Here is a 23,584-nt window from a genome sequence, read left to right as displayed (position 1 = left end):
CAGCCCCTGTCTTCTAATTTCGTTTAATGTGGTGGGTTTTCAATACAGTTTCTTTTATCTTCTATCAGTGTAAGAGAGAGGGAGAGACAGAGAGAAAGGTCTTCCATCCACTGGTTCACTCCCCAAATGGCCACAGTGGCTGGAGCTGGGCAGGTCAGAAGCCAGAAGCCGGGAGCCTCATCTGGGTCTCCCACATGGGTGCAGAGGCCCAAACACCTGAGCCATCTTCTGCTACCTTCCCAGGCACATTAGCAGGGAGCTGGATCAGAAGTTTAGCAGCTGATGTCCTGGGAAAGAAGCAGAAGATGGCCCAAGTCCTTGGGCCCCTGTGGGAGAACCAAAAGAAGCTCCTGGCTGCTGGGTTCAGATCAGCTTAGCTATGGCCTTTGCAGCCATTTGCGAAGTGAACTGGTGGATGGAAGACCTTTCTATCTCTCCCTCTCTCTGTTGTAACTCTGCCTCTCAAATAAATAAAATCTTAACAACAACAAAAAAAAAAAGGTGACACTCATATGGGATGCTAGTGTCACAGGCAGCAGTCTAACCCACCCCACCACATCACCAGCCCCTTAGCATTTTCTTAAATGCTCACTGTTTCTGGAGGAGACCCTGAAGGCAGGAGGAAGGAGACGGTAGACATGCTGGCATATCTGTCCGTATGCCCCTGGCTTGGGGACAGACTCTGAATGATGGTGTCTCTTCCAAAGGCCGGGATCTGCAGCTGTAACAGCCAGAGCATAAAGATATGTAGGGAGGATTTTTCAGTGCATCAAACACCTGTGTCCAGCTACACAGCTTCCATGATGAATGTGCAGTTCTGTGGACTTCCTCCCGTCCATATCGGATGCTGAGGAATAGCAGTTTCGAGAGGGAACTGGCGAGAGAGTCCATCTCTGGTAGTGGGTGTGAGGTGGGCATTGCCGTCGGTGGCTGAAGTGTCATCATTTGCACACTGCCATCTTCGTGCAGAGAGTGGCATTCCCATGGCGTCCAGGTCCAGCTAGAGTGTGGCAGCCGGCAGCTGACCACACACAACAGTAAGTTTACAGCAGGCATGGGAGGAAGGGAAGGAAGGAGACTTCTTTCTGCTGCACTAGATGTCTCAAAGACAAAGGGGGTTTGGTTTAACGTGGTTGTTTAAATATCATTATTCAGCCTGGCTCTGCTCCACCCCGTACCCTGCCCTGCTTCCCATTGCAGGCACTCAGTTCTCTTCTCACTCACGTTCCCCTCACCTCTGCAGCAGTGAATCGTCAGCAGGCAAGGGTGGGGGGCCACACTTCCCATGGGTGGCCCCAAAAGGGGCCATGTCAGCAGGAGGGGGGCCACGATGGGAGGAGTGGACGTTAATGAGAGCAGCAGCTTGATTCTCACACCCCGGCTGGAGAAATTAACAGCACTGTTGATCTCTGCTAAATGCAGGCCTCCTGTCAGGTCCAATTTGGGATCATCACATGAACTGTTACATATGACAAGCTGACATGCAAAGAAAGTGCTAAAAAGCTCAGTGCGGTCTCCCTTGTGAAATCACACAGTGGCCCGGGGCACGGTGACGCGCGGGCTGACAGCATCCCCCGCTCCTCCCACGGCGTCCCGACTCTCACTTAACCCATCACCGCCCGACAGCTGTGTGTTCTTGGCATTTTACTCTCCAGGGGTGCTCCTGACCGGGAGGGGACCCAGTACCTCTTTGGGAAGAACACATGCTGGGTCCTTGGGAACTGCATCAGGCCTCTCCGCCACACCCCCTTAGGTGGAGTACAGCTGGGTGTGACAGGCACTGCTACAGTCACAGGGGTGGGTTGGAAGTCACTCCCATTACTCTCCTGAGCCACTCGTGTTCCTTCAGGAATACTCTAGCACGAGGTGGAGCTGCACCTCGGCAAGGGGCATGGGCTGGTCTTCAGCCTCTCCAGCATTTATGTGTGGGGCATCCCTCCCCTCTCCCCTAAAACTCGGCGCGGTCCGTGTTTCTCCTGCACTTTGGCACAAGCAAGTTCCAGTCACCCTGGAGACTTGACTCTGGGGAGCGCAGAGCTCCTCGTGGTCTGTGGTCTGTGTTTGCACCTTTCTCAAACCCTTTAGATCTTTCCTGATTTTGTTTTTGTTTACTTATATTACAGGTTTTCTTTTTCTTCTTCTTCTTCTTCTTAAGATTTATTTATTGGGGCTGGCACTGTGGCATAGCAGGTAAAGTCACCGCCTGCAGTGCGGGTGCCAATTCGAGTCCTGGATGCTCCACTTCTGATTCAGCTCTCTGCTATGGCCTGGGAAAGCAGCAGAGGATGGCTCAAGTCCCTTGGGCCCCTCCACCCACATGGGAGACCTGGAAGAAGCTCCTGACTTCTGGCTTCAGACTGGCTCAACTACAGCTGTTGTGGCCATCTGGGGAGTGAACCAGCAGATCGAAGACCTCTCTCTCTCTCTCTCTCTACCTCTACCTCTACCTCTACCTCTGCCTCTCTGTAGCTCTACCTTTGAAAGACTTAGAGAGAAGGACAGAGAGAGTTATCTTACACCCACTGGGTCACTCCCCAAGTGTCTGCAATGGCCAAGGTTGGGCTGGGTCAAAGCCAACAGCCAGGAACTTCATCCAGGTCTCCCACATGGGTGCAGGGGCCCAAGCACTTGGGCCATCCTCTGCTGCTTTCCCAGGCACATTATCAAGCAGCTAGATCAGAAACAGAGCAGCCAGGACACAAACCAGTACCCTTATGAGATGCCAGTGTCACAGGCTGTGCCTTAACCCACTACACCGTAGCACCAGCCCCACAGGTTTCTTGCTCTAACAAGTATAAGATGCAATTAATATTAATAATTAAATAATCAAATACTGCTTTAAATTCTAGCATATGTGTTTCGTTAGAGGTGTAATAACCAGTCCTTAAGATAGGTCTCATCACTGCTATAGCTTGGAAGTGGTGGCAGATTAAATTTTTTTTGAGATATCTGCAACAGCAGTAATGTGATACAAAAATATCAGTGATTTTTATTGAGGGAAAAGTTACAGGTGCGGCTGATACTGCTGTGACTTGTTGCCTGGATTTGTCGTGAGATGGCAGCAATGTCAGATGTCAACTGTAGGTTTGCATGAGACGACTTCATGCACGAGGAGGAATGGTTTTTATGAACCCATTAGTTAATTGTGTTTACATTTTCAGTGTAGGCTGCTTGGGGTTTCTTTCCCAAACCTTATTTTCTAAAGCAGTTTTCCTATTCTTCCTACCATCTTGTGCCCATAATCTTCTACCCAGTGCACGTAAGCCTCAAGTCAGTGAAATCCAACTAAATTCCAGTTTCCTGTACAAGAGCGCTGCTCCCCTTGGTCCAGGGCTTGCAGAGACCTGTGGCACTTTCCCTTCCCCCTGGTGATGGAAGTTGAAGAAATGTTTGGTTCCTGGGGCTCTCACGGGTGGTGAGGTCACAAGTACACCTGCTCTAGCACCCCCCACCAGGCTGAGAAGTCCATGATTTCTGAAATGTGCTAGCCACACATTTCACTGTAGGAAGATTACTGGGCTGGAATATGGGGCACTACCCCAGGCGCCTCCTGGGATGCTTCCCATATGATTTATGGAGCATGTTACCATTATAAACTTGGGAAATGTTTGAATTGCAGAAGCTGCATAGGTTCCAGGTAGGAGAGAATAGAAGCCATCGTGAACACTCCAATGAAGATGAGTGTCCACCCACTGGCCTGAGCATGGTGCTTATCCCCGGTTCTAGCCGACAGCCCATCCAACCCTCATGGGTCCTCACTGATGAGCAGGAGTCCTGCGGGGCTCCTTCCCCCGACTCCTGGCCTCCAGCCAGGCCTGTAGCATCGTGCAGACCCGTCTGTCACACAGCAGGGTTCTGCCCTGTCTTCCATTAGGGGCCCTGGGGGCCCAGCCAGGGAGAAGGCTCCCTGGTGTCCACACCCAGGCTGCTGCGTGAAGAGGCACTTGGCACACATCTCATGATGCCAGCCACTGCCAAGAGCCAGCAGTATTTTATGAGCCTTAGAGATCTTGTTGTGCCAGTCCATTATGAATTATTGAATTAGCACTGCGTATTTATGGCAACTTCTTAATAGTTTAATAATTTATTCATCCCTTGTGGGTCCTCTGGTCTATTTCTTTTAATTGTTAGGGAAAAGAGTCTTTTCAGAACTAACTTCACTGGGCTACTCCCTCGGTGCTTCCAGGATTCTGAGAGAGAATCCCATATAGTCTCTCCCACATTAAATACAGATGCCCAGACAGCAGCTGCCATACTTCCCCTACCCGTGGCTCTGAGGGGGGAAATCCTTCTGTGTCCCCACAAGCAAGCTCCCTATTGGGCTGCACCCTGCAAAGGAGGGGGTGGCCTGCACCCTCCAGTGGGATGTTCCTCGCAGAGCTCTGTAGCACCCGCCCTTTGCAGGGTCTGGCCTTCCCTCTCCAATGAGTCGTGCTCTCTGGAGCTCGCTGACTAATAGAAATCTGCAGAAATGGGCTGTGTTTCCTAGTAAGCACTTGCAGGCCATTGAGCCTGGTCATCGAGGGAGGCCTAGGTATGGGGAGCTGCACAGTCAGGACTCGGCTGCTTCCAGGGTGAAAGTCTCGAACAGGCCAAGCATGTGAGTCCCGCGCCGAGGGTGAGAACAGGGCTGCTTGTCCTGGTCTCCCTGGTGCCAGAGCGAGACCATCCATGGGGGAGAGGGTTCCCTCCGCATTGGGGGTTTTGTGAGCAAATCGCACATTTACAGAGACATCGACTTCTTTACAAGTTGAGCTGTCTTTGAGCCTGAATCTCTCTCACGGCCTGTAGTTTCCGAACCATTCCATACTTCTAGGGAGATACAGCAAGAGTTCTGTGAAGAAATCCAGCTCTTGTTAGCAGCCGCCAGGAGCTGCCCTGTGGGAGGTGGATGGGGTTTTTGCTGAAAATAAAACTCAGACTCTTGAAAGTGGTCTTGGAAGAGGCCAATGCCCCTCCTTTTCTCCCGGTGTGCAGCTAACGATGCTTCTCTCACTGTTCTCAAGTTCAGCTCAGACAATCCAAGCAAGTGCCTCTCAGCCTGAGCTCCCGCTTAAGTGGGAGAAAAACTGTTTGCTAATCTTCAAGGTCAGTGCTGCACACACTGGAGCTTGCTTCGGAGCTCCTGGGTGTGACCAGTGGATCCCGCCCAGCCAAAATGTTAGATAACAACAACAACAAAATCCACAGCTCTCTGATCACTCTTCTCCACGCCTTTCAGGTTTGCTGAGTGTGAGGAGAGGCGTGCATTCCAGGACGTGAGCAGCACACAGCTGCAGTTCACCAGCTTGCTCAGTGCCCCCCTCCCAGGCCACTGCTGCAGGCGTGGCCAGCAATGCTCACCTTGTGCACAGCACTGACCACGCATCTGTGCATCAGGCAGTGTGCTAGATGCTAGGGACACAGCAAATCGCCACTTGGCCTTGATCTCGAAGGGGAACCGGGTGAGGGGGAGCCAGGTGTGCAGCAGCACGAGCCACCTTGTGATAACCAGGAAGCTCCTGTGGGAGTGCAGCTGGGGAAGCACATGTAGTACACAGAAAGCAATGAAGAGATAACATGTAAGGCACCACCTTTGAAGGCAGGTCTACCAGCTGACTCAGCATCAAGGTCATACCAGGCAGGAAGAATAGGAGCCTTAGCAAAAAAATTTTGAAAAATGGAAAAAGCTCCTGAGAGCCCTCCAGAGTTGGGCATCATTCTAGAATTCTGTGTCTCAGCATGGAGTGACCGTACAATGTGTTTAGTGTGGAATGCTTTGGAGAATCAAAGAAGGCATCATTAGTAATTACACTAGGACAGACACCTACACCCAGACTGTCCCAGGGAATCGGGAATGTGTGACCCTCCTGGAGTTAACCTGAGCCGAATTCTCTCTCCCTGAATTAGGTGCACTCGTCCTGCCCTGGTCAGACAGGAGACAGCAGGGCACCAGCCGGCCCTCCTCTCTTTTTACAGAAGACAATAGAAGACAAATACTATGCCATCTGCCACCACCATGGTTTTTGCAAACTACAGTGCAGAAAACGTCTGGGCTTATGTGCCAGATTTGGGCTTTGTCTCAGCCCTGCTATTGAACCATAAAGACACTGGTTTTTCATTATATTCAAATTGCTACCTTAGTGAGGCAAACACTGAGGAAAAGCAACTACTTGCATCTGGACCCTGTAGGGAACTTCTCCTTGACTCACGTTGTCCTTTAAAGCTGTGGTCCCAGGGAGTGCACCTATCCCATCTACGCTGACCTGCATGAACAAGCAATGTAGATGCACAGGACTCTCACCCAGGTGCAACACTGCACCCTCTGCTTCCTCGTAGAAAACAGGAACTGGTCCTGACCATGTATCCCTCAACCCAGGCAGCCTCCATGGCCTTCCTCCTGGGTGTTGCCTCTCCCTGGGGTCCTCCCCTCTGGTTTCCAAGGTGACACACTCACCAGATGCAGGGGACAGTGCAAACATGGGCAGTACACACCCTGCCACTGCGGAGCAAGGGGCCACACGGCCTGGGTTTTCTGGGATAGTTCTGGGATCAGACACCCTCTCCCATTGTCCACACAAGGACTTGGATCTGTCAGGCAGTATGTTCAGGTTTGGGATAGCAAAATGTGAGATAGTGGGGCTTCCTTGCCTATAGCACATGACCCAGAGAAACAAAGGCCCTGGGTCCATTTGCAGAGCAGATCATGGCTTGAGTCCACACTACACAGGGCAGGCCTATCAGTATTGGTCACTGAATACTGACTACCCAACGGATAGGCAAGAGCATGCACCAGTGGTGGCGAGTGCAGATCCACACATGCCAACTGCCATGCCCTGTGTGTCGGCTGCCCCTGGAGCCCCACGGTGCCACATGGAGTTCCCACCAGAACCCACCTTCACAACTGTGCCCACTCTGCCTCCAACTCCTCCCTTTGCCCCAGCCTTACTTTGCATTCCAAGTCACATCAAGCGCAGGCTGTCACAGGCTCACACTCCTCTGAAATGCAGACCTGCTGTCCTTGCAAAGCTTCCAGTTGCCTTGGAGGGAAGATGGGTGGGCCTTTTTGCTCAGCTGTGGGGGAAGCAGGACGGCCTGGGGTGCAGGGCTCTGTCACCACCTCAAAAATGCAGACTCTGATGGTTTCCTCCATGGCGAGTTTAAATTTAGCAATTTGGCCCTAGTGTTCCCTGGAAACAGGTCACATCCAGCCTGCAGAGGGGTCAGCCCAGGGTCTCCCTCTCGCTGTGGCCATGGCTGCCCCTGTGCTTGGCAGAACTCTCCCGGCACTGGAAAGGGCCACGTTGAACAGCCACGGATTTGGAGCTGACCTCCATGCATAGGCCATGTTTCCCTATGTAATTCCCCCAAGCATAACCCAGTCACCCCTCCCCACACTGCCCATGTCCTGTGTAGACACACCTCAGTGTCCACACTCACCTGCTCACAGTTCTCTCTGGAGCCAACCCTGATGTATGCTGCTGCCTGGGACATAGGCGCTCGCTGGATCTTTCTCAGCTTCCTGTGAGCTCCAGAGAGGATGTGCAGTTCATGATTTCAGACAAGGAGACTGAGACTCAAAGAGTCTGACTCCATTGCCGATCCCACCTGACTCGTGGATGGATCCTGTGTCTACCAGCTCTGGCCTGCCCATCCTTACCTGCTCCTGATGTTGTAAATAAGGCACGCAGAGCACTCTGCTGGTGACAGACCAGATTAACCTGGCTGTCCCATGGAAAGCAGAGGAGAGGCCTCAGGGGTGCTGGTAGGAGCTGCCAGCCATGGGGCCAGGGCAACATGGCGGTGTTTGCTCCATTCTGTACTCTTTCATTCTTCACTTGAAATCCTGACGTGCTGAGCTCACAGAGACACTGGGTTCTCGCGTATCCGCAGAAAGTGCTCTGGATTTGCATCCCTGATAGAGGACCCATCTCATGGAATTCTTCCCCCAATGAGGACATGCCCTGCTGTCGTGTGGTCACCAGAGAGACTAACCACAGTGCCAAGTTCCAGAAAACTATGATGACTGCTTCCTACTTGAGGCAGCTGTCCCGGGCGTGCCTCTGGTCTCCAGCCTGGCCCTAACCCAGCACCGTGCACAGTGGGAGCTCACTGAATGTTCATGAGTGCAGAGGAGGGAGAAGACGATGAGGGTGAGAAATCAGGACAAACTCTGTGTCCCCCCAGTTACCAAACAGGCAAGAAACCCATAGGAGGTACCCCAAAGATCATGCAAATACATCCTAATTCTGAAGCCACAAGACGACCTTAGGACCTTGAATACTAATTGAGTGACCAGTGTTAGAACGGGCCAGGGTCAGAGGTGATTGGAGACCTCATCAGCTCACAGTGCACTCAGTCCCCCTTCACACGACTGTGGCACTGGTCTGCACTGCAGTCGACCCACTGTGCTCCCATGCTGCATGAGTCCCCTGCTTGCTCTAAACAGCGGGGGCCAGGGGGTGCTCTTGGACTGAGTGGAAGAATTCTAACCCACTGCTGGTTTGTTGTTTTGTTTTTTTTTTTTTTTTTTTGGACAGGCAGAGTGGACAGTGAGAGAGAGAGACAGAGAGAAAGGTCTTCCTTTGCCATTGGTTCACCCTCCAATGGCCGCCGCGCCGCGGCCGGCGTGCTGCGGCCGGCGCACCGCGCTGATCCAATGGCAGGAGCCAGGTACTTCTCCTGGTCTCCCATGGGGTGCAGGGCCCAAGCACTTGGGCCATCCTCCACTGCACTCCCTGGCCACAGCAGAGAGCTGGCCTGGAAGAGGGACAACCGTGACAGAATCCGGTGCCCCGACCGGGACGAGAACCCGGTGTGCCGACGCTGCAAGGCTAGTGAGCCACGGCGCCGGCCCACTGCTGGTTTTCAATAGTGGGCTGACATGGTAGTGAGGTTAGCTCCCATGTACTTGACTGCTTCCCTTGTCCTGCTAATTGTGAGAAAGGCCTGAGCGCTAACTGTGGCCTGAGGGCTCCAGACAGGGCCCCCACAGCCAGCACTGCCAGTCAGGCAGCAACTGCACTTGCAAATCCAGAGACCACTGAGGATGGCAGCTGACGTGGGCGTGGCTGGCTGGAGAGCAGCTACTGGCCTCAGCACCCTGCCACCATGCATGTGACCGTTGGGTTGTACATGTCATCACTGGGGAGCTCGGCAGCAGAGGGGCCAGGAAGCTCCTGTCCATCATCTCGTGGGCTTGACATTAGCTGGGCTGAGCTTGGTCCTCCCTTGCCAGGCTTTAACCACAGGCATAGCTGGGTGCCCAGCTCCGTGACCATGACTCGGGCTGAAGGAATCCTGAGAGGTCAAGTCCCACATTGCTCCTTTTACTGCTAGATTTCTCCAGGGAACACCACAGTGGGGGCCAGGCCCACTTAGGCCCAGGCACCCATGCTTCCAGAGGTGGAAGCCGACTCAGGCCAGATGCGGACTTCCACGGTTGTATTTGATTAACATGCACCACTATCAAACAGGAACTTCACTAGCCATTGTCCTGTTGGGTTTTTCTGCAACATATGTGACCATTCTGCTTTTTAAGGCTTTAACAGCTGTCCCACGTAAAACCTATACTTTGTACCACAGATGTCCTCCTCCCAAAATTCAGCCCACTGTAAAACATGACCCTTGAATCTGAACTCATTTCAAGGTACAAAAAATATGCTCTGATTCTGCCCCTGGGGGAAACCATTTCTCATAGTGCCCTCATGGCCTACCCCCACGGTAGCCCCTGGTGCTTAGAACAAAGACGTTTTGAGAAAACTTGAAATGGGCACTCTTGCATTCTTCCAAGAAGCTTAAAGAGACCTCGAAATTCTCTGGTCTCGAGGTGGGGGGGGAGGGAGGAAAGAAAAGGAAAAGGAAAGGATGAATTCTTAAATTACAATTTAGGAAGAAAAACGGCAACTTCTGGACTGCCTTATATAGGAAGTCGATTCAGTTATTGCCCCTAAATATGAGCTTGCAGACGGGGGTATGTGCCAAGCAGGGACTCCATCATTTCACCCAAAACCCCACTGTCCTATGCAACAGGCATTGTTCCCATTTCGCAGACGGACACTGAGGCTCTGAACCCATGCCAGCCGCCTCCCAAGGCCGTGCCATCATATAGCGTCCCGCTGTGCTCCCAGCCTCCTCCTCTGAGCTCTGTAGGCACAGCAGCTGAACGGCCAGGGTTCTCCACACCAGGCAGAGGCAGTGCGGCGGGGTCTCTGTCATCAGACGGATCACCCTCTGTTCTGTGATGAGTGAGGAGATGCTCAGAGGCCCAGGACGGCCACCCTCTGGCCTCCCCGGGAGAGGCACTGCACTGAGGATCCTCAGAGGGAGGGAGGAGCAGGGGAGACTCAGGCAATGAGGTCTTCTGGTGTGCAGGGCACTGAGCAGACAGCAGCTTCTGGATCTGTGTCCAGGGGTAAAATGGAGGTGCCCAGTCCCTTCAGAACAGTCAGCAGCTCTCACTGTGTCCAGGTGCCCATGGAGCCATTCACCCCCACACTCGGCAGTTTAGCCTCCTCTAAAGTGGGTGGGTGACGTTTTGACGTCTGGGCCAACAATCAGCCTGTGGATGCGGTTTCCTGTCAGGTATTTACTGCCCCTAGGTGTCCACAAGTGCGTTGTCATCTAGCAGGGATGCTTAGAAGCCTCTAGAGCCCCTCCTACCGTGGAGCCCTTGCCCCCGCCCCTCTAAGCACAGACCTACAGAGCAGCCCGGCATGAGGTTCCTCCTGAACCAGTCGGCCTGAATGCAGGCATGGATGACCAAGAGGGTGGTTGGTCTGTGTGTTGCCGGCTCTTCCCTGAAGGACTGGAAGACGCTGAGTCCAGCTCCATGAAACTGCTGACCTCTCACTGAACAGAGCCCCTGCCTCCTCTCCCTTTGGAAAACACTCCAGATCCCAGGCACCAATCCCAGACAGGACCGGGTCCGGGTTGTGTTGTCAGCTTAGAACTAGATTGAAAGCACTTGAGCTGTTTCCCGTGCCTGTAGTCAGCCTCACTCGACCATTCGACACAGATGACACGTTTTCCTAAGGTAGTAGCAGCGGACGCCTGGCTTCTGGTCAACCTCAGGGTGGTCCAGCCGGGCCCTGCACGCCTCCAGCCGCTGCGAGGAGCAGCAGCGCCATCTAGTGGGGATGCTCTGAGTTCCGGCAGTCATCAGCTGTCACGCTCTGAAGAATGACATTGCCCAGAAGTGTCCGCGTGCAGTCGAGTGAGACGGCTCCCTCTGCTCGCAGCGTGCTAATTATTATTTTGATGTCCAGAAAATTAATAACCCAAGTAAATGAAGACCAAGTCAAGAAGATACTTAAGAGTCAAGAATGTCCGGAAAGGATTTGCTTTCCATCTACTTGCTAGGAAGTATTTGTAAACCTACCCCAGCGGGGGCCCCTTCCCCTGCCGTGCTCCGTGCCTCTGCTGCAGACTCCCGCGTGCAGCTCAGCCGGAGTGTCACCCCTTGGGGTCTGTGCTGACCACCTTCTGAAGTACCCAGCAAAGTGCCTGCTGGTCCTACCTCCTCTTGGACTCGAGATTCCTGTGAGCAGCCGCTGTCCTGGGCACTTGGGGCATTGGGCGGCAGTGACTGTGCAGTTGCCAGTGAGCGACAGTGAGGTCCTTCCCAGTCAGTGCCCACCGCATCCACCTGCCTGCCACAGAGGCTGTGCCGGGGGTTCTCACGTCAGGGCCAGACGTGAGGAGCATGCACTGGCCCTGCCTCCCCCGCAGTGCCCAGATGCCCCTAGCGATCTCAGCGGCACGGCACTCCTTGTACTCGTGTCATGGGTGCAGCCTGAGGAAAGCCTTCTCAGGTGCTGTTAGCATCCTAGAAAATGAAACCGAGAGGCCAGCTTTGTGGCTCAGTGGGTTAAGTCACCTGCTGGGACCAGCATCCCATATAGGAGCACCAGTCTGAGTCTTGGCTCCTCTGCCCCACGCCAGCTCCCTACTGTACCTGGGAAAGCAGCAGATGGCGGCCCAAGTTCTTGCTCCCTGCCACCCACATGGGACACCCAGATGGAGCTCTGGGCTCCCGGCTTTGGCCTGGCCTAGCCCCAGCCATGGTAGCCATTTGGGAAGTGAACCAGTGGATAGATCTCTCTCTCTCTCTCTCTCTCTCTTTGCCTTTCAAATAAATCAGTAAAATGAATCTGTAGAAAAAGAAAATGAAGCTGAGACCCTGACATGCAGCCTTCTGAGCTCAGCCACTGACTCTCCAGGGAGTGCCAATTTTCTGGGAGATTTTAGGGGAACTCCCCCCTCTGTCCACTCACGTGCATTCTTCCTGGGAAGGGAAGCCTCTCCCAGGTCCTCCTGGCCCCTTTCCCGGGTGGTGCTGTGCTGCTGACCACTGTCAGTGACTCGCCATGTCCCCACCATCCCTGCTCCCTGGGCTGTAACCAGCGCCTGCAGGTGAAGGAGCTGCTGGAGGTCTCAGCACCGACAGCTCCCGCCACCTCAACCCCAAAGCACAGCAGTTCCCACCGCAGGCTCAGGAAGGCTGGAGCTACGGCCGGGCTGCCACCTCTCACCATCCTGGCCACCAGGTCCCTTTGGTCAGTTTCTTCTCATCTGCAGTGGACTGAGAATCTGAATGCTCAAGCTATTCCAATACATCAAAATAGAAATCGAGTAGAGTGAGGCTAGAGTGTCCCGAGGAGCCAGGGCTTTATGACATATGGCTGTTTGATTTGAGACCCTCTTGTTGCTGACTGTCCCAGATCAGCAGGTGTCACTGTCCCTGGCTACAGCTGAACCTATTGTGAAATAGCAGTGGAGACACAAGGCAGCTGTGCATGGATGGGGCTGGGGTGTGTGGTCTTTGTCATTGTCATTGTCACTGTTGTAGTCCTTACAGCTCACTCTTACTGAGTTCTTCCTCTGTGCTTGAGCAGTGTTTGTGTGTGTGTGTGTGTGTGCACATGTTGTATGTTTATAAAGTCACCTAGTGGAGCAGGCTTCATTGCTAGCCCATTTTACAGAGGAGGAAACTATGAAAGGTCAAACAGCAGCCCACCAGCCAGGCCCTGGCAGCCTCGGGACGGAGCACAGACCACCTGGCGTCCGCGTGCACACTCACTGCTGTCCTTCTGACCCTCCCTCCAGTCTTCGCTCTTGGGCCTGTGGGCAGCACCCTGATGGGATGGGTGGTTTGAAGCTTCCACTGCAGCCTCAGGAGCCGTAGCACTGGAGACGCAGGGGCGGATCTCCAGGCACAGCACTAGCCTCAGAGCCGCCTCCCAGGTGGCCTCTGGGACCGCAGGCAGGTTTGCAGCCTCTGTGAATCACCACTCCTTCCTCCATAAGCAGCGACGACATCTGCTGAAGAAACCAGAGGAGTTCACAGTTTTTGTGAACTGTGCTGTCATTGGGTGCTAATAACATAAAGAGTAGTTTTTAAGAACAAATCCATGATCAGGTCAGAAAGCAAATGCTTGCATAGATTTGAATATCGTCGGCTTGTCTGGTTGAGTAAGACACTCTCAGATTACTTTAGTTTCTTGCCTTAAAATCTGCATCTCTAAATCACATTCTTAAAATTGAGGCTTCTTGGCCCCCTGAAAGGAGAAGGTTGAGCTCGTGGCATCACGTGGCCTGGACAGTCCGTGTCCAAAACCTGGCTCCCAGCACTTTACTGTGCAACCTGAGGCAAATTCCTGGCCCTCTCTGATGTCTACAACTGGAGATAACGATGCCTACCTCACAGGGTTTATAGGATTGGACACAACAATTCCACATGAAGACTTAACCAGGCACCTGGCCCAGAGGAAGTGGTCAATAAATCGTAGCTGGGCCGGCACTGCGGCTCACTTAGCTAATCCTCCGCCTGCGGCGCCGGCACCCCAGGTTCTAGTCCCAGTCAGGGCGCCGGATTCTGTCTCGGTTGCTCCTCTTCCAGTCCAGCTCTCTGCTGTGGCCCGGGAGTGCAGTGGAGGATGGCCCAGGTGCTTGGACCCTGCACCTGCATGGGAGACCAGGAGAAGCACCTGGCTCCTGCCTTCGGATCAGCGCGGTGCACGGGCCACAGCGGCCATTGGAGGGTGAACCAACGGCAAAGGAAGACCTTTCTCTCTGTCTCTCTCTCACTGTCCACTCTTGCCTGTCAAACAAAAAATAAAATAAATCGTAGCTGTTATCACCTCCACTCATTCCCATCCTTTAGTGGAAACAAGAACAAACAGCGCGTCAAAGGCTGGGTGCCTCTGTTGTCCATGTAAACTTCCCTAGAGTTTTTAGAGTGCATTTCCACAAAGAGGAGAAAGCAGTCATAGAAAATAACTGGACTTCTTGAACCCAGATCAAAACTACTGATTTGGGAAAGATCCCGCTAAATGGAACCTTCCGGAAATGCTCCATTTGACTTTCAGTGGACCAAGGACTGGACTGCGTCCCCAGTGCTAACAACTTCTCTATGCCTGTGGGCAGGCGTGTGAGTCCCATCCCAAGTGTCCCTCCATGTAACTAAGCAACCCCGTTCCCTGCCAGGATACCTGGGAAGGGACAGGCCAGCCATTCACACAGCCACGGATTCCCTTCCTGCCGTACACGACCCTGTTGTTGGCTGAAAAAGGACCCTGCATTTTTCTAGGGGGAGCTTCAGGGCTACTGGGAGGAAAGCGAGGACCCCACACAACCAGTGGGAGCAGGGCACAAAGGACTCCACCTGCAAGATGAAGTAGCCCATCGGTGCAGTCCTGAGTCCTTCAGGGGAGTCCAGGGTCGTTTCCCCAGGCTGGCCTGCTCTCTGCAGCCCCCTGGGAGTCACACTGGGATGTGGATGCGTGTAGGGACAGGTGGGTGCGTGTGGGGCAACTGTTGTGAAGGCTGCAGAGAACGAAGGCACTGGAGATGGTGCCCTTAAGTGTGGGAAGGGGAGGTCCCCAGAGACCCCCAGTAGCCGTCTGCAAACATGGAAGTATGGGGTGGTAGATGCTGGAGGGGCCAGCATCCATGTTGCCTGGGAGCCATCATGGCTGCTCCAGGGTCCCCCGGGTTCCTTGTCTGTAGTGGTCAGAAGGTATAGACAGGCAGCATGCCATGGTGGCATAAGCTGGGTCAGGTCACCCTCACCCGAGCTGGGGCTGAGACATTGCATCATCCAGGACCTGTGCTGACAAAGAACAGACCAGAAAAGAATGTCAGAAGCCACGTCAGAACCAGAAACCATGTCTACTCATTGATAATTTTCGTATCAATTACAAATCAGAATGGTGAGACTTCAGAAATGCTGAATTAAATTAAGTATGTTGAAATGTAGTTCAATAATAGCCGCTTTGGATTTCAGAACAGTTTTAAAAATATGACCTCAGGTTTCTCAGCCCTCAGGACTTCAGTTCAAGTTGAGATGGTCAAGGTCAAGCCCGGTATTGATTACCTCTGTCCCCAGCAGGGTTTCCTGTCCCTTAAGCATCCCCAGCCATTTGTCCTGCATGTCTGCCACAAAATACCACAAGGAAGGGACCTTTCCTCTAAGGAAATTTAGCAAGGAAGTGAAAGGGAACTCTTCGTAAGGACAAATGGTGGCGTGAGGATTGGTGTGGTCCTTAGCAGGTGGCCATTAAAGGATGTCCATCCTTTCAAACAGTCCCAGGTGTGTCAACACTGAGTTTCTGCTGATACAGGAAGTGTTTCTGAGACTCTAAGCCAGGCTTGCAGTGCCTTTACCTTTAAATAAGTGTGGTTTCTAAAGACGGGAAAGGCCTGAGGAGACGGGAGATGGAGGGGGCCGGGGATGACAGTTTTCACCGTCTTTGCTTCCCGAGAGAAAATAATGTTGCATCTTCAAAACGGCATCTGTCAGAACAATTTCCATCAGATTAAATAAATCCTCAAAGCAGCTACCCCAGTTTAGAGAAGCTCGGAAATGTAGGTTATCCTTTGCAGGCAACCTGAGGAAATACGAAACACATGTCCTTGTACACGCACAGCTTGGCACCCAGCCTCTGCCCGGCCTCCTCATTTGTGAATTTGTGTTTCAGCTCCCATATCTCAGTTTAGAAAGTGTCTTTACTACGTAATTACAGTAAATGATTCCTTATAAATGTTTGTAGATTTATTTATTTTTATGAAAGGCAGAGTGACAGCAAGTGAGAGAGACATCATCCATCTGCTGGTTCACTCCCCAAATGGCCACAACAGCCAGGGCGGGGCCAAGCTGAAGCCAGGAGCCAGGAACTCCATCCGGGTCTCCCACATGGGTGGCAGGTGCCCAAGTACTTGGGCCATCTTCTGCAGACTTCCCAAGAGCACCGGCAGGAAGGTGGATCAGAAGCAGAGCCATCATGATTCCAAGCAGCACTCTGATGTGAGATACCAGTGGCCCAAGTGATGGTTTATCCCTGCACTATCGCATGGGCCCCGAAGTGCTATGAACTCGGATGGAAAAGGCTTTGAGCCAGGGACCTTTTAGCCAAGCTTGATGAAAACCTGCAAGGATACTCGTGCCCGGTCTAAGGCAGAGCTCTGAGAAATGGATGTACCTGTGAGGTATTATGGGAAAGACCAGTCCTTGACCATCTTGTCACAAGCCAGATCTCCTGATGACCAGATGGGGGCCTGGTCAGTATTTGAGGAGAGAGGAGGAATTTGAGGGGAAGCTTCCTGTTCATAAAGACCTTGAGTAAGTGGTTCCTAAGAGTACAGGCTGGTGTTTATGATCCCTTACTGCAAGGAAGCTGATTCTTAAAATCGGTTGCTCAATCCACACCACAATGAGATGACTTTACACCTATTAAGGTACCTTTCTCAGGGCCAGCTCTGTAACACAGCAGGTTAAGCCTCCGCCTGAGGCGCTCGCATCCCTTATGGATATTGGTTCGATTCCCAGCTAATCCACTTCCAATCCAGCTCCCTGCTAATGGCCTGGGAAAGCAGCAGCAGATGGCCCAAGTGTATAAACCCCTGCACCCACATGGGAGACCTGGAAGAAGCTCCTGGCTTTGGGATCAGCCTTTCTCCCACCGTTGTGGCCATTTGGGGAGTGAACCAGTGGATGGAAGATATCTCTCTCTTTTTCTGTAACTCTGCCTCTCAAATAAATAAATCTTAAAAATAAAAGTTACTAAAAAAACGGGAAATAGCAAGTGTTGGTGAGAAAGTGGAGAAATCAGAACCCCGCGTATTGCTGGTCTGATTCCAGTGTAGCAACTGTGTGAACAGTTGGTCAGTTCCTCCAAAGTTAAACGTACACTGACCATACAATCCATACGTTCCTCTGCTGAGTACCTGCATGGAACACTCAAAGTGGGCACTGGAACAGGTGTTGTGCACCTGGGCTCATGGCTGCATATTCCCAGTAGCTGGAAGGTAGAAGCACCAACATGCCCACCAAGAGAGGAACAGGATATGGTCTGTCCACACAGTTTTCAGCCTCCAAAAGGAATGGAATTCTGACCACAATAGAGCAGGGATTAGTCCGGAAGTCATTAGGCTGAGGGAAATAGGCCAGACACAAAAAGACCAGTACATCTAATTTCACTTGTACAAGGTCCTCAGAAGAGTCACACTCACAGGGATGGGGCGTGGAAGTGTGGTGGCCAGGGGTCTCTGGGAGATGGGGGGGGAGGGTTAAGTTGATACAGAAGGTCATTTGGGATAGATGGGAAATAGATAGCAGTGATGGCTGCATAATGTTTTAAATGTGCCTAATGCCATTGACTGTGTGCTTAAAAATGGCTAACATGGTTTTAAAAACTTAATTAGCTGTTGGGGTTTTGAAGCAAATTTGAAGGCCAAGAGAGGGCTTACACTATGTCTTTAGGAGGAGCGTTGTCCTGGAGCTCACCAGAGCTGCAGCAGACACCCCGCCAGGTCACGGTCGAGTCCCCGGGTCTCCTCTCTCGGGCAGCTAAGATGTTGCACCTGCAGCCCAGTCCTCGAATGTCAAAGTACAGTCTTAAAGCCAGGGCCCCACCTGCAAACATGCTGGCTGTGCCAAGTCTTCCTGGACTTTGCTGCCCACAGATGCCAAACAGGGCACTAGGGAACCGCACTGCAGGGTGCAGTCCGAGGTCTCGGCATCACCTTTCCCTGGCACCAGGTTAACAGGACAGAATGCACATTGTGTAGACTGTGCTCCAGAGGTCGGCTCTGACCCGAACTCCCTGCTGAGTCAGGTGCCCTGTTCCTGTTGCTCATCGCAGAATGAGCCCTGGGTTATGCACACGGCAAGTTCATGCCTTTGTACCCGAGCCCTTTTGACCAGGGCCAGCAGATCCTCGATCATACCACATCCCAGGCAGCATACCCAGCAGGATGAACGGGACTCAGCCCTGGCTGCATGGCCAATACATGGGGTTGGTGTGGCCACAGCCACTTCCTGGCCAAGGCACTGTGGCAGGGACAACGTGGCCTCCTCCTGCCCCACAGTGCCGTCCCCTCAGCAGCTGTGTTTCCTGGGTGTGCACCGATAATACAGGGTGTCCGTTTAAGGCCTCCCCAAAACAGAGGGTTGGGAAAGATGGTACTTGAACTTTTCACCTCTCTGGTTTTTAGTATTTACTTATTTTTAAATATTTAATGCTAATATAAAAAAATAATGTTCAATTCTGCAGGTTTTTAATTTTCTTTTTATTTCTTTGAGGATCAGAGAGATAGAGAGATCTCCCATTCACCTGTTCACTCCCCAGATGCCCTCAGTGGCCAGGCTGGGAACACAGTGTGGGTGGCAGGAACCCAGTTACTTGAGCCGTCACTGCCTTCTCCCAGGCGCTGGTGGGAAGCTGGAGTCAGACGCAGAGCTGAGAATGAAACCTAGGCATACCAGTGCGAGGCACACATCCCAAGTTAGCCATCCTAACCACTGCACTAATGCCTGCCCTTACGTCTGCAGTTTTTAGTATTCCCTGTTCCTAGATTCCTTTTCCAAAGTGGTTCTCAGCAGGTGTCTGCACCCCACTGGGGGGCACCCCTAACAAAGAAATGATTCATCAAAGTCATACAGAGTGTTTCAGAAAACTCCCACTGCCAACCCTAAGAGCCACTTTGTACAGAATATACCACAAAGTGCCTAGTTTGCAGGGAGGCTAGCACCCCTCTTATCAGAGGGGCCTGACTGCACCAGCTGTTCCTGGGGGTTAAAGGAGCATCCCAGTGACTCCTGCAGACGTATTGCCACCACTGCTGTTTCCTTTCCTGAGCACTCAGAGTCCGGACCACAGCTCCCCAGCTTTAGATGCAAACCCCCTTGCCCCAGGTCCCCTGGAAGCAAACCCAGCAAGCCTCACCCATGGATGGTATCAAGCTGGCATAGCAGGGTGTGCTGTCAGAATCCAAATGAATCCACACAGACTACACCAGGTGCTTAAACCGAGCTCAGCTCACTCACCTCTGGCTGGCTATGAGCCTTTTCATTAAATCATAAACATAAAGGGAAAAAAAATCCTGCCCAGTTAACCACACAACAAACACCAAATAAAGCCAAGGCAACACCGAGGGAGTCTGTGTGCTTAGTAAGACTTGAAGCTGCTTCATCTCATGAGTAGCAGAGATTAGTTGGGGGGATTTCAGTGTTTTTGGCTAAAGTCTTTGGGTTGTAAACAGCCAGTGAACTTTCTGAACCCTGGGGCTTTCTTGTGAAAGTCAAGTGGCTTCCTCGACAGAACCCCCAGCTGCAGGGCAGAGGGCACAGCGGAGGGAAGCAGAGCAGAGGGAGACAGGCTAGGGACGCATTCTGCTTCCCCTGCCCGGCGGGACTGGCCTTAAAGAAAACTGCTGTGATCAAAGGACCTCCCCTGTCCCCTTCTCCAGGCAGTGCCCTAGCCTCGCTGCCCTGGCTGGGCTGACCTCGTGTCTGCCGCCTGCTCCTGGGTCTCTGCACCCCTAGTGAGGCCCTGCAGAGGTCTACACACCTGGTCCACTGCCTGCAACTGTGTTCTGATAGAACTACAACACATGGCAGCCATCCAAAAAAAAAAAAAAAAATAGAAAATCTATCAGAACACAGAAGCATTCTTAGTTCAAAAAGCCTATTACACAACAGTGTGACTGTAAGACAAGACATGAGGAAGGAAACTGTGTGTACATGCACCCAAAGACTGGAAGGATATTTGGTGTGTTAAGAATGATTAACTCCATGTACTTGAACTTCACGTGTTTGGGCCAGTCTGCTTGTCAACAACTGTTGACAGAGTGAATTAAGGGGGTGAGAAGCGACAGTACCTTCACAGGGACTTCTGTGTGCTTGGACAGCCACAGAGGCCGAGAGTTTGCCCTGCCTCTGAGATCTCACCAGTCAGAAGTCGCCCAAAGCCTCAGACGTGTGGGCACTCCAGATGGGAACCCTTGGCTGAAGGCAGGGGGTTCACCCCAGAGGGAGGCTGCTGCCCCCTACTGCAGGGACGCACTCACTTCCAAAATCTCGTTAACCCAAAAGTCGGCTTGTCCATTGTTAACATTCCAGATTAAACAGAAAACAGAAAGAAAGGGCTTTTCAGCAGCTTGCCTGCTGTTTGTTGCAGTGCAATGTCTGCTCTCACTTCTGGTGCTGGAACCAACCTCCAGAGACGGCGGCTTCCAAGCCCCACGGTCTGCTCGCTGTAATCAAATAAGACAGAGGAAGGAGGTGCTCCCTGACGCCACCTCGCAGCCGCCAAACCCATCCTGGGCCCTGGTGCCGTGCCACCTTCTGTGACCTTTGCCGCTCAATGCACCTTTCTCCTCTTGTTTTGCAGCCCACCTAAGCCAACCGTGTTCATCTCCGGTGTTATCGCCCGGGTAAGAGCTCGCCATTTTCTCTCTGAGCACCTGCAGATGCAACAGCACGTGACCTCTCCGTTTCTCCAGCTCTTGGGAAGCGGCCTGGAGGAACCAGCCCCACCCATCATGGGATCTGGGGCCCCTGGCTCTCTCCATGGTCACACTCCCTTGGGGCACAGCTAGGGCGGTGGTGACAGCCCTGCCTGCTGTTTCCCCTTCCTCCTCTGCAGCCCATGGCCCAGGGGTTTGTAAGTGACCTGTGAGCTGAGAATATCTTTACTTTTTTTAAATGATTAAAAACAATCAAAATGGTGTGACATGGGGGAAAATGCAAGGTTAGTGCCTGTGACTAAAATCCAGATGTTGCCCAAAGTACTACCAGCCATTTATACCCTAGACCTGGTCACTTTACCTCTCACGAGCCCCCTTCTGGTATTAACCACAGCCCTGTCACCAGCGGACCCCATAGCACCACCCACCATGGTGCTGCTGCTTTTGGGAGAGTCAAGTCCCCAGCACAAGGTGTCTGAAGAAAATGGCATTATGGGGACAGCTCCCTACTGGGACTGTGGCCACAGCCATGCAGAGACTGCGACAGATAGTTGGCATGGCAGCCAAATGTGAGCAAATCAAATGCCATTGCATCTGAGATCGCCCCTTGGCCAGGGAGCTCTGTGAGAACATGCTGTGGCTCCAGAATGTCCACAGAGGGTCGGGCCCATCCCCAGCCACACCCCAACTGCTGGCACAGAAGCCAGTGGGTCCCTCCCTAGGAAACACGTGCAGCCCTTCCCTGAGAAGCGTTGGGTTGATCCATCTTTCAGCCCTGGCCTGTTTCCTTCCCCTTCAGTGCTCCAGGCCCAGCTCACAGCGGAGACAGCAAATCCAAATCTGAGCCTTGATGTGGCCCTGCCTTGCCGCTGATTCAAATGATCACAAACACAGATGTCAGCTGGGTGGTGGGGGACCTTTGTCCCATGTCCTGTGGCAGAGCCAGCAAACCTTCTCCCAACCTGCTGGTTGGTGAGCTCCTATATCTCCAGCCCCCCAGTTCTGATGGCCACAGCCCCCTGAGACCCTCAGCAGCCCACAGGCAACAGGCCCCTGCCACTGGGCATCATTCCATCACTCACTCCTCGTCCCTGCTCCCCCCCCCCCCGCAGGGTGCTGGACAGGTGCTGGGCGTTAGCAGGGCTCTGGGCTCACACACACACTAATCAGCTGTGCATTACGTGTCTCCCACAGGGTGACAAAGACTTCCCCCCCGCGGCCGCGCAGGTGGCTCACCAGAAGCCCCACGCCTCCATGGACAAGCACCCGTCACCACGCACCCCGCATATCCAGCAGCCACGCAAGTGAACTTGCTCCCGGCCCCCAGCTCCCCATCAATGCCCCAGCTTCCCACCTGCCACAGCGGGAGGTATAAGACAGAGCCAGGCATTCCCGCCTTTGCCTTAAATTTCCGTATTTAAAACTAAAAATGCTTCAAGCCCCAAACCCCGTTTAGACAGACTCCCGGTGAGAGGTCACCAGGGCTGTCACCCCTGGAATGAGCACAGACATGGCCAAGACCCACTTCAGTTGTTCAGACTGCACCCCTCGTTCTGCTGCAGCAATCACCTGGAGCCCCGGTGGTCAGCAAAGCCACTGAGAGGGTGGAGACCAGGGAGGATTAGATCAAGGCAAGACCAATGCAGTCCTTCTTTCAGTCGTCGGGCGACAGAGCCTTAGCACCCACGGGTGAGCGAGCAGCCCCGGCTCACAGGGCGGGTCTCCGAAAGCCAGCGTAGGGAAGACCCTAGAAACAGGCAGTGGCCACGCTCAGTTCCCCTCCCCTGTGTGGTGGGAGACCCTGCACCCGAGGGTACAGCAGCATCTTTGGCCACTGGGGGCGGGGTGCTCCAAGCTGTGCTTCTCAGCCACCACTCCTGGCACTGCTGTGGAGTTCTGGAAGTGACCCCTGATCAGGGTAGAGGGGAAAATAGGACAGACCTCCTAGAAAGCTGCCTCCTGTCTACGGGCCATTAGAGCAGGAAGACCCTGCTTGTCCGCCAGTCGCCCAGACTGCCCCTGCCTGAGTATATACCTGCAGGGGGCCACCCTCACTGGCCCAATAAGCCGCACACAACCCCTGGCTCACAGCAAGCTTGGAAACCCAAGAGGGCTCCTTTAGGTCAACGTTAAGACCCGCCAACAGCGCTCAGAAGGGGGGTGCAGCCACCTGTTCCACTCACCTGCGATGGAGTCGTAGCCACATCCCCCGACCCTGCACTCCCCACCAGCCTTTCTGGTGCCTTCTCCAGGCCCTGTCCACCGGCCGGAAGTAGAGCGGATGCGGTGAGGCCAAGCACTGCCCCTTCCCTGAGGGTGCAGCTCAGCGCCCCCTCCCAGTGTGCACCCCTCGAGGCCTCGTGTCCCCACCTATATATGGCAGTGAGAACCAGGTGTTGCTTCTGGAGAGCTGGACATCACCAGCAGCACAGCCACAGAACCTACATGCAAGCCGCCTCAGCCGCGCGGTCCTCTGAAGCCAGCGTCCGGGACCAGGCTCCAAGCAGGCGCCCCTGGGCAGCCTGGACAAACCATCGCTCCGTCCATCTGCCACAGACCGCCAGGTGCAGCCTTTCTCTCCCAAGGTGCAATCTTCATGTTTGTCCACCCAGACCTGGGTGCGCGTGGGTTCCCGACCACCAAATACAAAACGTTTTCCTGGATGAATTTCTCAGTCGTTAACCTGAAGAATTAATGATCATGATAATAAATCTCCTGCATTCCTTCCTTCCCAGCGTGCATTTCTTTCTGATATCCCGGGGCTTTCCTGTTCACATCTCACGAGGGTTGCCAGATGGTTCCCCAGAAACAGGCTGTGTGCGCAATGGGTGCCCTCAAAGGTTATTTCCAGATGCAA

General features: G+C 53.2%; 1 protein-coding gene and 1 long non-coding RNA gene across 2 annotated transcripts in view; one reads left to right on the top strand and one right to left on the bottom strand.

Moving 5' to 3' along the window:
- Positions 1–23,454, top strand: part of DAP (death associated protein) — a 65,643-nt gene extending 42,189 nt beyond the window's left edge. The window contains exons 3-4 of the mRNA XM_051853568.2: positions 20,652–20,694; positions 21,922–23,454. Coding sequence (XP_051709528.1) covers positions 20,652–20,694; positions 21,922–22,035 — 157 coding nt within the window. The 3' untranslated portion in view covers positions 22,036–23,454. The remainder of the gene's footprint in view (positions 1–20,651; positions 20,695–21,921) is intronic.
- On the bottom strand, positions 13,407–15,777 carry LOC138845168 (uncharacterized). Its single transcript, XR_011381971.1, has 2 exons — positions 15,646–15,777; positions 13,407–15,086 (listed from the first exon to the last, which is right to left on the bottom strand). It is a non-coding gene; the product is annotated as an uncharacterized lncRNA (long non-coding RNA).
- Positions 23,455–23,584: the final 130 nt, after the last annotated feature.

The sequence above is a fragment of the Oryctolagus cuniculus genome, chromosome 14, assembly GCF_964237555.1.
Source record: "Oryctolagus cuniculus chromosome 14, mOryCun1.1, whole genome shotgun sequence".
Classification (NCBI taxonomy): Eukaryota; Metazoa; Chordata; class Mammalia; order Lagomorpha; family Leporidae; genus Oryctolagus; species Oryctolagus cuniculus.
Note: the sequence above shows the minus strand (reverse complement) of the source record. Positions and strands in the feature narration are given on the sequence as shown.